The sequence below is a fragment of the Phyllopteryx taeniolatus genome, chromosome 5, assembly GCF_024500385.1.
Source record: "Phyllopteryx taeniolatus isolate TA_2022b chromosome 5, UOR_Ptae_1.2, whole genome shotgun sequence".
Taxonomy (NCBI): Eukaryota; Metazoa; Chordata; class Actinopteri; order Syngnathiformes; family Syngnathidae; genus Phyllopteryx; species Phyllopteryx taeniolatus.
Window position 1 is genome coordinate 15177200 of NC_084506.1, and position 15113 is coordinate 15192312.

A 15113-nucleotide genomic window follows, 5' to 3' on the forward strand; every position below is an offset into this window, starting at 1 on the left:
AAAGGTTCAATCGAAGCAACTGCACACTTCTAATTTGTTGATTATTTTTTTTTGTGTGTTGTTTTTTATTTTACAAAAACATTCAAGAATGACGTATGCAATTAAGGCTAACGATATTTTCTATTATATTATCTTTAAAAAAAACCAGACACATTTGTCAAAATTGTATTGTCACATAATGAAATATAGTCATACGAAGGAATAAAATAGCCAGCAAATGTACGAATTTCTTTCCAGCAGTGAAATGAGTTGCTTATGTGTAACGTGTATGCAACAAACAGGACGTCTCTTTTCTGAGTACTCAACATCCCGTCGGGCACCGCGGCTGACGTAATCTTGTTGTTGCGGAAGTACCGGAGTCCCCCGTGCCGTTCGTCGATTTTGTTCATAAGACACTCGTTGTCATAGTGCACGCAGCCGATACTAAGTAATAGTTTTCCGTTTTTGTTCCGAATTTCCCATCTTAAAACGCTTATCCAATGGCAGCCCTTAAGTACGCCGGTATGGACGATACTGACAGTGACGACGAGTTACCCCCTGGGTGGGAGGAAAGATCCACCAAAGATGGATGGGTCTACTATGCCAAGTGAGTGGAATCTGTCAAACATGATTCACAGTCACGGACATGTGTTGACATGCGGTTTAAAAGTGCTTATTTGCAAGCTTACTTATGTATCTTACGCAGATATGAGCCTGTACAAATGTATCAAGCATCCGCAGTATGATTGCGCACCTGCAGTAGTCTTTTGTAATACGTCCTTTTTATTTGATTAATGTGCATGCTGTATATTTATTAAGGAAATACAACAAAGTGGACATGAACACATTACATTTACTAGCTTTTATTATTATTATAATTTTGTTTTGTGTTAAAAGCCATGATGAGATGAGGACACAATGGGAACACCCTAAGACTGGAAAGAAGAAACGTTGTGCTGGAGGTTTGATTATTTTCCACTTCTACACTCACCACCTAGAGCATTAAAGTTTAATTTAAGTTTTTGTTTATTGTTGTAATTGCTGTTGTGTTCTTGTATATACCATCCCCCAGAAAGTATTGCATTTATGTTGTCTTTCTTCCAAAAGATTTGCCCTACGGCTGGGAGCAAAACACCAATAAACAGGGTCAAATAGTTTACGTTGAGTAAGTACACTGATCATCATGCAGAATGACTTTCACATGATTTAAGTCAATTTGTTTCTTGTTCCAAAAGTGTAGAATTACAGAATATACATGTATTATTATTATTATTATTATTTTTTACAATCTTTTTCCTACTGCCAGTCACATCAACAAGCGGAGTACTTATTTTGACCCCCGGCAAGTGTTTACTGTGGAGGACGTGATGGTGAAGCCGAAGCGCTATGACGGTAACTCGGCGGCTCTGGAGATCCTTCAAGGTCGGGATTTCTCTGACAAGGTGGTCCTGATTACTGGCGGCAACTCTGGGATTGGTGAGTTCCTTTTACATGCCGCATAGAACAGTAACCTTGACTTATGTGTGCCCCAATTTGCTCAAGTGAAGAAGAAAAAAAAATGGAGCAGTTAGAGGTCCACATACAACACACAAACACTGCAGTACGTACAGCAATATACTATTTTATCGCTTAAAATTCTCGTTTATGATGTTTTATATTTTTATACAATACAATTAGAAGTGCGATGTAACAACTGATGTATTCTCAATTTAATCGACAACTATTTTATTAATCGATTAGAAATTGTGCATATCCTTTCATCCCCTCAGATTTCTGGAGTCCTCTATGAAAGCAAACTGATTATATTTGTGTTCTATCAAAATAAGATATTTTCAAACATCTGCTTTTACTTTGAAAATAAATATTAATATATTAATGATTACCATTTTTGACGATTTTATGACGTGTTACAGACCAAACCAATAACTAAATCATAATCCATTTAGGTTTATGTATTTTCTGCACTGTCAATTTCATATAAACTCCTGTTTTTGAATAAAGAAATGGAAATAAAAAATCGGATTAATCATAAAAAATAATCAATGGATTATTCGATTATTAAAATAATTGTTAGTTGCAGCCCAAAATACAATGTTATTTTTCTTTATTAAAAATACAGAACAAAAAAGTTGTGCTGCTGCTTTTAGTAACCTGTAACGAATTAACGATATTTCAATTGATTTTAATTGGGAATATTTTTTTTTAATATATGAATACATTTTAATTTAAACTTTAAAGAGTTATGACCTTGGACACTGAGGGGTGTGCCTCCAACTTGGAGCATAAATAGTTGATTTTATGCACACCAACTCAGGCTAGTGAGTTCTAACTCAGCCTTGTTGCATGAACTGATGAAGCCTGCTCAGATGAGAGGCAAAACCTCTTCTAAGACAACCAGAACAGTCCAGTTGCGATTGATTCAATGTCCTGAGTATATACACAATATGTCTACTTTCGGCCAAAGGTATTGGGACACAAGTCCATTTACACATTTACAGTAAGTGAAAATTGCACGTTATCATTGGACATTACAGCAAACCCCCTCTATATCCCGGTACACGCTTCGCGGTCCCGCTTTTTCACGGTTTGTCATTATCGCACCAGACCATTTTAATTGTTTATTTAATTTTTTTTAAACAGTTAAGGAAGTTGATATTACAGGTAGTCTCTCTGGGATGCAAACACCTTATTTTTGGTTGGCTCACAGTTTATTTCACCCAAAGGGATTTAATGGCGTATTCCACACCAAACTCATCAACGTTGAAAGCATTGAATTGTCCAAAAAGGTCTTGGCAGTTGGTGTTAAGTGCAATATCCCAAGACTTTTGTCTATTTGCTTTGTGTTTCTACGAGGACACCACCGGGTGGCAGTGTGGTATCACGCTGTATAAAAGTGTGGCCCACAACCGGGCATTCATCAACATTAGCCTCCAAAATGTATGACATAGACGCAACAAATCACCCCCTTAATGCTGAACATGACTGTATTGAATTTCATTAACCGGGCTGAATTGGATGTCATTGTTAACCGCAACAAATGTGTGTACCCTGCCAGGAAAAGTGTAAGTCACTATCAAATCCCCTGGAAACCAATGTTATTTTCACCCTTCAGTGTAGTTTGAACTCGGAGAACAGAGGTAGGGGTCGGTCTTCCCTTTCAAAAATTGAGTGCATTGTACAAGACAGATAACGACAGCTCCGGGGAAATCAAATCAACATAAAATGCTTAATTGTCTTTATATTCAAATGCTTTGTACAAAGGAAGTGTTGCAGGGCTATCTAATTGCTGTATGTACATTATGAGGTAGGGCAGTATAGTAGATTTACAACTGCCTTGGGACCTTGATGGAACAATGGAGCTTCTGAACTTAATTGCCTCCCTATCCTTGATGTTTCTCCCATTTATCTGTCCAGGCTTATATTAACAAATGGATTGTGTAAAAATGATATGCAGTCTTATGCAAATGTATCTTTTCTTTTCATTCAAATATTTCCTCTGTAAACAGAATGAATGTGGTCACCTTTAATAACTACAGTGTGACTGAAATTAACTCCCTATTTTAAAATACTTATACTCAATAATTTCATGTATTTTGTTTGTCAAATAATTTTAGTTCTTTCGTCATTCATGGTATCGCAGAGAATGAATTGAGTCACAATCATGTCTGGAGTCATCCCACATTACAGCTTTATGATACATTAAAATCATCATTAGGAAAAAATAAATAGATAGTATGTATTTGAAAATGGGGAGTTACTTTTCAATCACAGTGTATATTAAGGTCAAATTTAACAACAACAACAACAAAAAAACAGGCCCCTTTTGCCCCCCTTTTTTCATGATGACTCCTTGAAATGATCAAACTGTGAAGCCATACTCGCCCCAAAATAGATAAAAAAACTTTAAAAAAAATGTATTTTCGTCCATCTATCTAGTGTACAGTGCTTATAAAAAGTCTACACACCCCTGTTTAAATGCTTGGTTTGTGTGATAAAAAAAAAAAAGAAAAAAAAGAAACTACGATTAAATAATTCCAAAACATTTTCCACAGTTAATATGACCTATACCCTGTACAAAAAATGGTTGCTTAAGTGTGCACACCCTCACATTTAAACTCATGTTAAAAGGGAGTGAGCACATTCCTGCCACCATTAAAAGTGCCTCTGGTTAACACTTAATGAACTTCAGATGTACTGGTAGGCTTTTCCTGACTTTTGCTTTCTGGCAGAAGCTTTACGGTTTTGTGCCAACATTGACTGCTATTTGGAATTGTTCATATTTCCTTCCCTCTCGAAAATATTAGATATGTTTTTCAACTCAGTTGTACAGGTTAGTACACTTCATTATTAGTGGAAAAACTTTTGAAATTGTTTATTTTCGTCTCTTTTTTTATATCACCAAAACATGCAACAATGCATTTGAAAATGGATGTCTAGACTTTTTATATCCACTGAAAATGGTTCTTGAGGATTTTGTTATTACAATAGAATGTGTAAAATAAATTATTCTCAACTAAATGTAAATAACGTGTCCTGCACAACATAATATGCAACGTGCATGAACGGGTTTGTTAAATATAAAAAAAAAAACATGACTACATTCTATAACCCAAAAATCCTACAAGTATTGTTGCATAAAACGTTTTTAAAAGATGGAATCATGTTTGGTAGGACTGTAGTATAGTTTTCACCACAAGAGTGCACAAGAAGTCCACGCTTCCATTGCCACTAAGCCTTTAAACCATCTAAATTGCTTTACAAATGTCCATTTTTGCTTTTAAAAACATCATAATGAGAAACAGACTCTGTTTTTTTTTTTCCTGTCTGTGATGCATTTAGTGCATATATAATCTGCTCTGAATGGAACCAAGAAATGACTTTCTCCAGAGAATTGTCAAACATTGTGTTTAGAATGTAGCGACATTTTAAATACTTATTATACCCATATTAACATAACCTTTGTTTTACTCGACCATGTATTAAATACGCAGCACCTCGTAATTAACAATACTCTTATAGTAATTGCTTCTACTTGTGTGCTCCTTTGACATTCCACCACTGCAATGTGGTTATGCCAATTGGCTGGACCCACTTAGCATTTTAATGGCATCAATAGTGTTTTAATCCAAGTGTCAAGGCTATTTCCATTTTCTTGAGTACGTATTTCTCCACCAGGGGAACGTGACATTTTTATTAGGAATGGAAGGATATTATTTAATTAGCACATTTACATTTCATGTCTTTAATTTAGTTTCTTAATGCACATGGAAGAAGAAGAAGGAAACCCCCCCCCGACATATAGGAGTTTATTTATGCGTGAAATGTCAGATTTTGTGGCCGGCCTTCAAGCAGCGTCGTGCAGAGACTAGGGACACTAATTTGTTCGGTCTTGCCGAGGTGATCACAACGCCGGATTTCCCCCTGCATTAGTCTTCCTCACGCCGCTTTCCCATGTAAATTAAAAAGCACTACAAACCTGAATGGTGTTTTTAATCGTGATAATGGAAATGAATGATCTCACTTTGTTTTCTCCTTCTCCTGAGCCCTTCTCTCTCTCTCTCTCCTGGCTTTTAAGGTTTTCTCACTCTTATAGACCTGCACTTGTACCTCCTCAATGATTCCTAAGTGGCTTTGACCCAGGCCCGAGCCCTCCTATCCATCCCCATTACACACTCCTGCTCCAGTCCTAATTCCCCTGCTATCCAATAAACTCGCTGCTTATTTTCTGGCCAGGGCTCCGTTTTTGTTAATTGTTATCCTTATAGTCTTCTGAAAAGCCTTCTTTTTTGAGAAAGTAGAAGGCTGTGTTTATTTAGAGTAATCTAATGAAACCTAAAAGAAGAAACGTAAGCATAGTAATGAGCATAGTAATATAATATAATGAGCATAGTAATATACGGTACTAGTAGCGTATTTAATCTCACCTGATAGTTTTTTGTATTTGTATGTCTATTTGGGGTCGTGGCATCAGTGTTTTTTTACGAGTACGAGTAAAAAATCTAGGGTGTCAAATTCATTTTTGTCACAGGCCATACTGTAGTTAATATTTCCCTTAGAGGGCAGTTATGACTGTGAAACTGTAAAAGTGTATCATCGTCTTATCATGTTGTCATATGCAATATACAAAAAAGAAAAAAAGGTTAGGAAGTTTTGAAATATAAAGTCAAAGGAAACAATATCTTCAACACGATTTCAGTTTATTTTAAAAAGCGGTTTGGTAACAAAAAATGCTTGCAATCTCAATGTTATTAAGTGAAGACAATTTGCATTTTTGGAACAGATTTGAGCACGAAACATAAATTAGACTCACATGATTTGCTTAAGCGGGCCATATACAATGATGTGGCGGGCTGCATCTGGCCCCCGGGCCTTGACTTTGACGCTACTGTTTTATGAGATTAAAATCAGCCATTTTCAAGCTATTTTTTAAAATGAGATTAAAGCATATTTTCATGAAAAAATGTCATTTTACAAGACTGAAGTCAGGTGTTTTCTTGGAAAAAGTTATAATTCGTCGTTTTCAAGAAATTAGATTTTTTTCAAGATATTTGGATATTACAAATATAATAATAGATATGAATAATATATTTACAAGAAAAAAGATATGATTTTACAATATTAAAGCATTTTTAAAAGAATAAATGGCATACTTTTACAACATTAAAGTCTCATAATTTCAAGGAAAACGTAATTTTATGATAGAGCATATTTTCAAGAGAAAAGTCACAATTTTACAATAATAAAATCGAGTATTTTCAAGAAAAAAAAAATCAAAAACTTGTGTAAAAAACGGAAAATGCGAGCACAAAACAAATCAAATACTTGTACTGTCACTGCGAGGTAACTGCGTGCCATCGTGTCTAAAGCTCACTAATAACTACATTTTTGCTTGCAACACAAAGCAAAAAAAATCACCAGAGTGACAATTCGTAACTCATAAATTGGGGTACTTCAAGGTAGCACTGTATAGTGTCTGGGTCTATTGATTGCAGAACTTTCTCTTTAAACTCCACCCTAAATGTCAACTTTACAGATGCCACATCTGCCTGGCTGTGTGTTGTGATGTATTATCCATCCATCCATCCATTTTCTGAGCCGCTTCTCCTCACTAGGGTCGCGGGCGTGCTGGAGCCTATCCCAGCTGTCATCGGGCAGGAGGCGGGGTACACCCTCAACTGGTTGCCAGCCAATCGCAGGGCACATACAAAAAAACAACCATTCGCACTCACATTCACGGGCAATTTAGAGTCTCCATGTTTTTGGGATGTGGGAGGAAACCGGAGTTCCTGGAGAAAACCCACGCAGGCATGGGGAGAACATGCAAACTCCACAAAGGCGGGACCGGGGATTGAACCCGGGTCCTCAGAACTGTGAGGCTGACGCTCTAACCAGTCGTCCAGTTGTGATGTATTATCATTTTTAAAAAAAAGTGTGGCATTTATTTTCTGAAGTGGATGACCCCACCCCATTAGTTGCGTCTATTAGAGTGGAGGCCACTATTATAAAACGTTTTGTTATTTGTCATAGTGGTCAGGTTATTTATATGAATCTTGGGTGGTAAGCCATTACATTTTCCTACAAAGATTCTATTTTTTTGTTTTTGGTTGACGTTTTCTCAGTGAACAGTGCAGGAATCTTGATGACAAAAATCATGCATATACCTGATGGGTGTTAATGACTGTTTTGTGCTGATCCTCATCGGGATTGTTTGGCCTTGGCGGAGGTTTGCGCTCTACTAAGCGCTAATATTCTTCCCGCTTTAGTTTGGGTAAAACTGGCAGGGGAACCAAATCAGTCAGGACTGCGACAATATAATAAGACATGTAGCATCAGGCAGCGAGTTACACCACTAAAAATACACATAGGAGTGTTTTTAAGCAGTATTCCTTCAACAAAGCTCTACTCCATAACGGGGGCTTTCTCTAGTGGTAAGTGAAGAATCACTGAATTAAATGTTCAAACTCTGCGATTGGCTGGCGACCAGTTAAGGGTGTACCCCGCCTCTCGCCCAAAGATAGCTGGGATAGGCTCCAGCACGGCCGCGACCCTAGTGAGGAGAAGCGGTGTAGACAATGGATGAATGAATGAATAAATGTTCGAACTGTGCATAATGCTACAGTGGCTTAAACCTTTTGAAATCCATTACAGCACATTTGGTAAGTAAAGTTCAGTTTTATTTAACTTTGAAGTACAACACATTTGTATTTAATCTTTCAGAAGTGTTTTGTTTTCAAACATTTATTCAGGCATTTTCTTTATTTAAATTATCTGCAATACGTTTTAATTAAATAATTATTTAAGTACAGTTTTTTGCCCTATATTTAAGAGCAGTCTTAATGTTAAAACCACATAATTACAGTGACTTACAGTACTATTCATTACACATTTTTGGTATAAGACCTTGGCCTACTACATTTATGTATTTTAATGATGGTCATTAAGGTGGTATTGGGAGAGCTGAGTATTTTCTTTAGGTAGTGCTTGGTGTTTAAAGTTTGAGAATCATTGCTCTACTCCATTTACATTCATGTCCTAACCTGCCACGTGATTTTGTTGTTTACGTACCGGGTCAATTTAGGAACTCCAATACAAGAAGCAGGAAATATTAAGGATTTGGGAGGAAGCGCTTCAATAATGTTTTCTGCGTGTCTGTCCACTTCTTTTTTTGAATGTTATTCATGAAAGACTAACATTGTTCTGTGTTTGTGTTGATCCCGGCGGTGTTGTGTGGGAGAGGATTAGGTGTCAGAGCCGGTGCTCTCCTCTCTCTGGATGGAGAGATCTGTAAGCATATTCAGTGAGTCGCGGCGCTGCGGGGAGCCTCGGCGCGCAGATTAAAAAAACGGCAGCCCGGCTTTGTGGCTGATCATTAGATTGAGGCAGATTTGTTAAGCATAACTGCCATTAAATTGGCTGCAAAGCTCTGGTATTTACCGCGCCACTGTTTATATGAATAAGGACCCCCCTTAAAGACTGGCGCGGCCGTGCGTTAAAGCGGAGCTCGGGCAAGGAGGGGGATGCATTATTCATAGCAAGAGGAAGTAGATGGATAAAAAGATGTTCCCGGCGAGAGTGGCGTGTCTGCGTCTTATTGCGTGTGTCCTGGAGCATCTCCGAGTGGCTGCTTGTGGCTTAGATGACATCCGCAGTTTATCTGTGTTCATATCCAGCAGTCTGATTCTGTGTGTGTCTGTGTGTGTGTGTGTGTGTGTGTGTGTGTGTGTGTGGTGTATGTCGGACTCTGAACCAGTGAGGAACTCAAGATTTGTTTTCTTTCTTTCTGATAAATTGTGTTTATTAGCCAAGTAATAGGAGTAAGTAGGAGCAGTTCTGCTTGGTTAGTCAAATTATGCAACTTTAGAGAGACGTTAGAGGAAAGTCTGAAAGAACAGAAGTGACTGGAGTGAATACATATTTACCGCTACACAGTAATAATGTTGAATTTTGATTAAGCCAAATTTGGTTACCAAATAAGGGTTTAAAACATAAGGCACAGCTCTCTGCATGATGCAGTCCAACTGTAGTCCAAACCACTCTCTCATTTGTGCGGTATACAGAGTGGATGTGTACAGCATGATGGCAATAGAACGGTAGCGATCAATTCTCCAAACAGGTAAAACGTTCTTGCATCAAGCTGTTTACAGTATTTGTCACTCCCAGTTGTAGTTTATTGTAAAATGGACACATAAAACAGAAAAAGTTAAAAAAAAAAAAAAAAACTAAAAAAAAAAAAACAATGTCCGCTACCTTTGCTAATATACAGGTAGACATACTAACAAAAAATTAGCACCGATGCCACGGTAACTATAAACCTCCTATAAATGTTCTATAGTATACTTATCTTCGGTAACTATTAATGAAGAAACGGGAACAACGAATGCGCGTCAAGGCAGTACAGGGGGTGAAAGTGCAGGGTGGATTGGGCGACTGCGGCATTCAGAAAGGAACAAACTTAATGTGTACCACAATTACGTGTCACATAACTTAAAGCTTATACAAACACATTTTATGCTAAAAGGTGTATAAACATACAGATTGATAAAATTCAAATAAATGATTGGTGTGCTGGCGGCACGGTGGACGACTGGTTAGAGCGTCAGCCTCACAGTTCTGAGGACACGGGTTCAATCCCCGGCCTCGCCTGTGTGGAGTTTGCATGTTCTCCCCGTGCCTGCGTGGGTTTTCTCCGGGCACTCCGGTTTCCTCCCACATCCCAAAAACATGCATTAATTGGAGACTCCAAATTGCCCGTAGGCCTGACTGTGAGTGCGAATGGTTGTTTGTTTCTATGTGCCCTGCGATTGGCTGGCAACCAGTTCAGGGTGTACCCCGCCTCCTGCCCGATGACAGCTGGGATAGGCTCCAGCACGCCCGCGACCCTAGTGAGGAGAAGCGGCTCAGAAAATGGATGGATGGATGGATGGATTGGTGTGCTAATAATTGCTGTATGTACTACAGTATATCTGGGTATGCAAAAAAATTGTTTTACTTGAAGTCTGGTAGGATTGTTATTGAGCAGGTTATCTGATCAGTTTTGTGCACTTTATTAAAAAATATATATTTGGCAGATACTGTATAGCATACTGTACATTTGTATGGCCTATTTGACAGCAAAAGTATTCATAATTTATTACTTTTAGAGCTCTGGGATGTTCGTGCAGCAATTTGTTTGTGCCCTTTTCTGCACTGCCAATTTGAAGTAATGTCCTGTTTTTGAATAAAGGGATGGGAATTAAAAATGTTTTTTTTAAGCCAATTCCTCGTTTAATCGAAAAATAATTGACCGATAAATCAATTATTAAAATATTCTTTAGTTGCAGTACGAGATCCAACACAGCGTGGCAGGTGAGGAGAGCTAGCAGGCCAGCCAGCCAGCTAGCTATCAGTTGGTCGCAGGCAGCGACGATTTACGACACCGACAGATTCAAAACCACCGGGGTTGTATCTCTGGCCACGGTACGACGAGGCATCTTGGTTAAAGTGAGCCATTTAAAAAAAAATTACAATTCCGCAGAGAAGGTTAATTGAAGACTCTAAATTGCCCGTAGGTGTGAATGTGAGTGCGAATGGTTGTTTGTTTATATGTGCCCTGCGATTGGCTGGCAACCAATTCAGGGTGTACCTCGCCTCCTGCCCGATGATAGCTGGGATAGGCTCCAGCACGCCCGCAACCCTAGTGAGGATAAGCGGCTCAGAAAATGGATGGATGGATGGATTTGGGGATCCTCTGTCATTCCTCCTTGCAGATCCTCTCCAGTTCTGTCAGGTTGTATGATGAACGTTGGTGGGCAGCCATTTTCAGGTCTTTCCAGAGATGCTCAATTGGGTTTAAGTCAGGGCTCTGGCTGGCCCATTCAAAAACAGTCACGGAGTTGTTTTATCTGTGTGCTGAGGGTCATTGTCTTTTTTGAAGGTGAACCTTCGGCCCAGTCTGAGGTTCTGAGCACTCTGGAGATGGTTTTCGTCCAGGATATCCCTGTACTTGGCCGCAGTCATCTTTCCTTCGATTGCAACCAGTCGTCCTGTCCCTGCAGCTGAAAAACACCCCCACAGCATGATGCTGCCACCACCATGCTTCACTGTTGGGACTATATTGGACAGGTGATGAGCAGTGCCTGGTTTTCACCACACATGCCACTTAGAATTAAGGCCAACAATTTCTATCTTGGTCTCATCAGATCAGAGAATCTTACTTCTCACCATCTTGGAGTCCTTCAGGTGTTTTTTTAGCAAACTCCATGCAGGTTTTCATGTGTCTTGCAGTGAGGACAGGCCTCTGTCGGGCCACTCTGCCATAAAGCCCCAAATGGTGGAGGGCTGCAGTGATGGTTGACTTTCTAGAACTTTCCCCCCATCTCCCCACTGCATCTCTGGAGCTCAGCCACAGTGGTCTTTGGGTTCTTCTTTACCTCTCTCACCAAGGCTCTTCTCCCCCGATTGCTCAGTTTGGCCGGACGGCCAGCTCTAGGAAGGGTCCTGGTCGTCCCAAACGTCTTCCATTTCAGGATTATGGCGGCCACTGTGCTCCTACGAACCTTAAGTGCAGCAGAAATGTTTTTGTAACCTTGCCCAGATCTGTGCCATGCCACAATTCTGTCTCTGAGCTCTTCAGGAAGCTTCTTTGACCTCATGATTTTCATTTACTCTGACATGCACTGTGAGCTGTAAGGTCTTATATAGATAGGGGTGTGGCTTTCCTAGTCCTGAAGTCCAATCAGTATAATCAAACATAGCTGGACTCCAATGAAGGTGTAGAACCATTTTAAGGATGATCAGAAGAAATGGACAGCACCTGAGTTAAATGAGTGTCACAGCAAAGGGTCTGAATACTTATGGCTGTGTGATATTTCAGTTCTTCTTTTTTAATAAATCAGCAAATATTTTAACAATTTTGTTTTTTTTCTGTCAATATGGGGTGCTGTGTGTACATTGAGGAAAAAAATGAACTGAAATAATTTTAACAAATGGCTGCAATATAACAAAGGCGGCACGGTCGACGCACATGCGCCTCACAGTTCTGATGACCGGGGTTCGAATCCCGGCCCCGCCTGTGTGAAGTTTGCATGTTCTCCCCGTGCCTGCGTGGGTTTTCTCCGGGCACTCTGGTTTCCTCCTCCCTGAGCTTGACTTGAGGGTCAGAACGGAAGGAACGGGGGTATGTTTTAGACAGCAGGGGACAGGGAGGGGTAATAGAACCACTTCAGCGCTCTTGCGTGGAACAGCTCAACCTTGGGCAGTAATTACGAACCATACATCCCACTTTTAGGGTGACATCTCCCTCCTCATGGACTAATAGAGGGGAATTAAATGTGATCTTAAAAGTCTGAAAGAATGGGGGTGTATTGGGGAGTACTCTCATCTTGGGATAGGAGCGCCACAAATGCCGAGGTGTACTTAGCACTGAGACATTTCGAGAAATTTCCCAAATTCACACCTTAAATATGCTTCCCCCAAAATAGACGCTCGGTAGAAGAATACAGTACTTTATTGCTTGACGCCATACCTCAATTAGTTGCTGGGTCTTAAAAAAATAACGGACTCACCTCGCCATGTGCACAGCATACGTGACATCTGTAAAGCTGAAGTTTAAAGTGGCATTTAAAGAAATTGCTTTACTTCAGTGTGGAGCGTACTGAAAAACTCATTTATTCTCCGATTTTGTGCTCAGGCCAAAAATTGTCTAATAAAATTATCACTTGGGCGCCATCCTGTGGCATCGTGTTGTTGCCTATGTCAAAGTGAGTTGAGGAGCTTCATTTCGTGCTTTGCTTCCATCTTGTGACATCTATAGACAATTGTAAACTTTAAAGGGGCAGGCCAATGACTTGCGGAGTTTTGCTGTTTGTGGGATGGCTTGGTCCCTGTATTTAGTGATACAATCATTCTGTGGCTTATGAATTTAATTAATTCCATTACCATGTCATTTCTCAATTTACTCGTATATGAAATCAATTTCCCCCAAATGGACTGAAATGACATTAATCAGTTACAGCTCCTTAATAAAAACGCCACCAATTATTATTATTTTTTTTAATAAAGAAAAATAACACTGTATTGTATTTAAACAGAGCATCGTAAAAGAGAATGTAAAGAAATAAATTGTTTTTTTAGTGTAGTGTAAACAGTGAATGTACTATTTTATTTATGTGTTGGATGTGAACCTTTAGGGGGCGTGGCCTAGTTAATGATGTCAGGCCATGGAGTCGCATTGGCGCTCTAACTCTGCGTGTGAGCGTCTGGGTGTGAGTTGTGGCCTACAGTGTCTCCATGCAAGTGTTAGTGTCTCCATGTGCAAGTGTTTTCCTTGAGTTTGACTATTTCTCCCATTCGATGAACTTCGAAAGTGCCGTGGTATTTTTGGGATTGCAGCACTGCAGTGATGGTCATGTTGAAGTTACTTTCATGATGGATGATTTTTGTTTTCCTGTTAAATTGTGAGAATGCACCAAACCAAACAAATGTTTCACTATCCAAAGAAATACTGCTTAATTCCAATATACAGGTGCCTTTCAAAAAAGTATAATAATATGGAAAAGTTCATATATTTCAGGTGTTCAATTCAAAATGTCATATTTATACTCACAATACACAGAGTGAAACATCTCTTTCCCCCTTAACTATAGCTTAATGGTAAAGAAAACTCAAAATTCACCTTCACAAGAAATTACATAAGATAGGATTTTTAACATAGAAATTCGGTAGGAATTTGTTGTCTGAAAAGTGTTTCCCCATGTGTTTAATGAATGTATATATATGTTTCACTTTTTGAAATAAATTAAGTTTTCAAAGATATTCTCATTTAATGGGGATGCACCTGTAAAGGGGAGTTTGTGGCTAGTTTGAGATTTGAGAGTGACTGCTGTTTGCTTGATCACTCTTGATGAGCTCCGAAAATGTATCATTAAACCGTTTGCTAATGCGAAGGTCTGAGAATTTTAATGCGTAAAACAAGTTGACTGCAGAAAATTAAAAACCAGAGTCCAAAGGAAATAGAGAATTAAATCGTGTAATAAACTGTCACACATTCATAAGATTAATTCCCCTCTTCAGAAGTACCCCACACACACAAGCAAAGTAGTTTTATACTTAGTGGTACAGTTAATAATGGGACTAATATATTGCAAGTGATTCTGTGTGAGCAAAGAGATCGAGTATGCAGTCTCGTCATGTGTTGCGCTTCAAGCACCAGTTGTGCTCTGCTGAGAGAGGACTGTGGGAACCTGACATGTTTACCCACAGGTCTTGTAATGATCTCAATTGACTTGTGTTTGTCCAATTGTACTACAGAGCTTATTTTAGTTAAACGCCTCTTTGGATGCAGATCAAGAGCGTGCGGGAGCAGGCAGGCAGGCGGGCGGGTAGCGCCGGTGGCGGCGTTTGCCAAATAAAGCCGCTCACTGACGAGGCTGGTAATGATCTCATTACACTGAGCCAATACACCTGTGTACGAGGGAGGGATCCAGAGAGGGAGCGGCGGGCCAGGGAGGACAAACAAAGCGTGAAATCACTAAATCACACTCATTATTGGGGGGGATATCTGAAGGGCCAGGATCCTAATGTACCATGAAGAGCATTCGTTGCTTAATGGACATTTTACACCATTCTTTTATGCATCATAGTAAAACACATTTTTA

The 15113-nt window shown here is 39.3% G+C and overlaps 1 protein-coding gene across 6 annotated transcripts in view; it reads left to right on the forward strand.

Moving 5' to 3' along the window:
• The first annotated feature begins 321 nt into the window (after positions 1 to 321).
• The window catches only part of wwox (WW domain containing oxidoreductase), a 216334-nt gene continuing 201542 nt past the window's right edge, over positions 322 to 15113 (forward strand). For all 6 annotated transcript variants that reach the window (XM_061772993.1, XM_061772996.1, XM_061772997.1 and 3 more), the window contains exons 1-4: positions 322 to 586; positions 877 to 941; positions 1087 to 1144; positions 1286 to 1455. In XM_061772993.1, coding sequence (XP_061628977.1) covers positions 480 to 586; positions 877 to 941; positions 1087 to 1144; positions 1286 to 1455 — 400 coding nt within the window. In that variant the 5' untranslated portion in view covers positions 322 to 479. The remainder of the gene's footprint in view (positions 587 to 876; positions 942 to 1086; positions 1145 to 1285; positions 1456 to 15113) is intronic.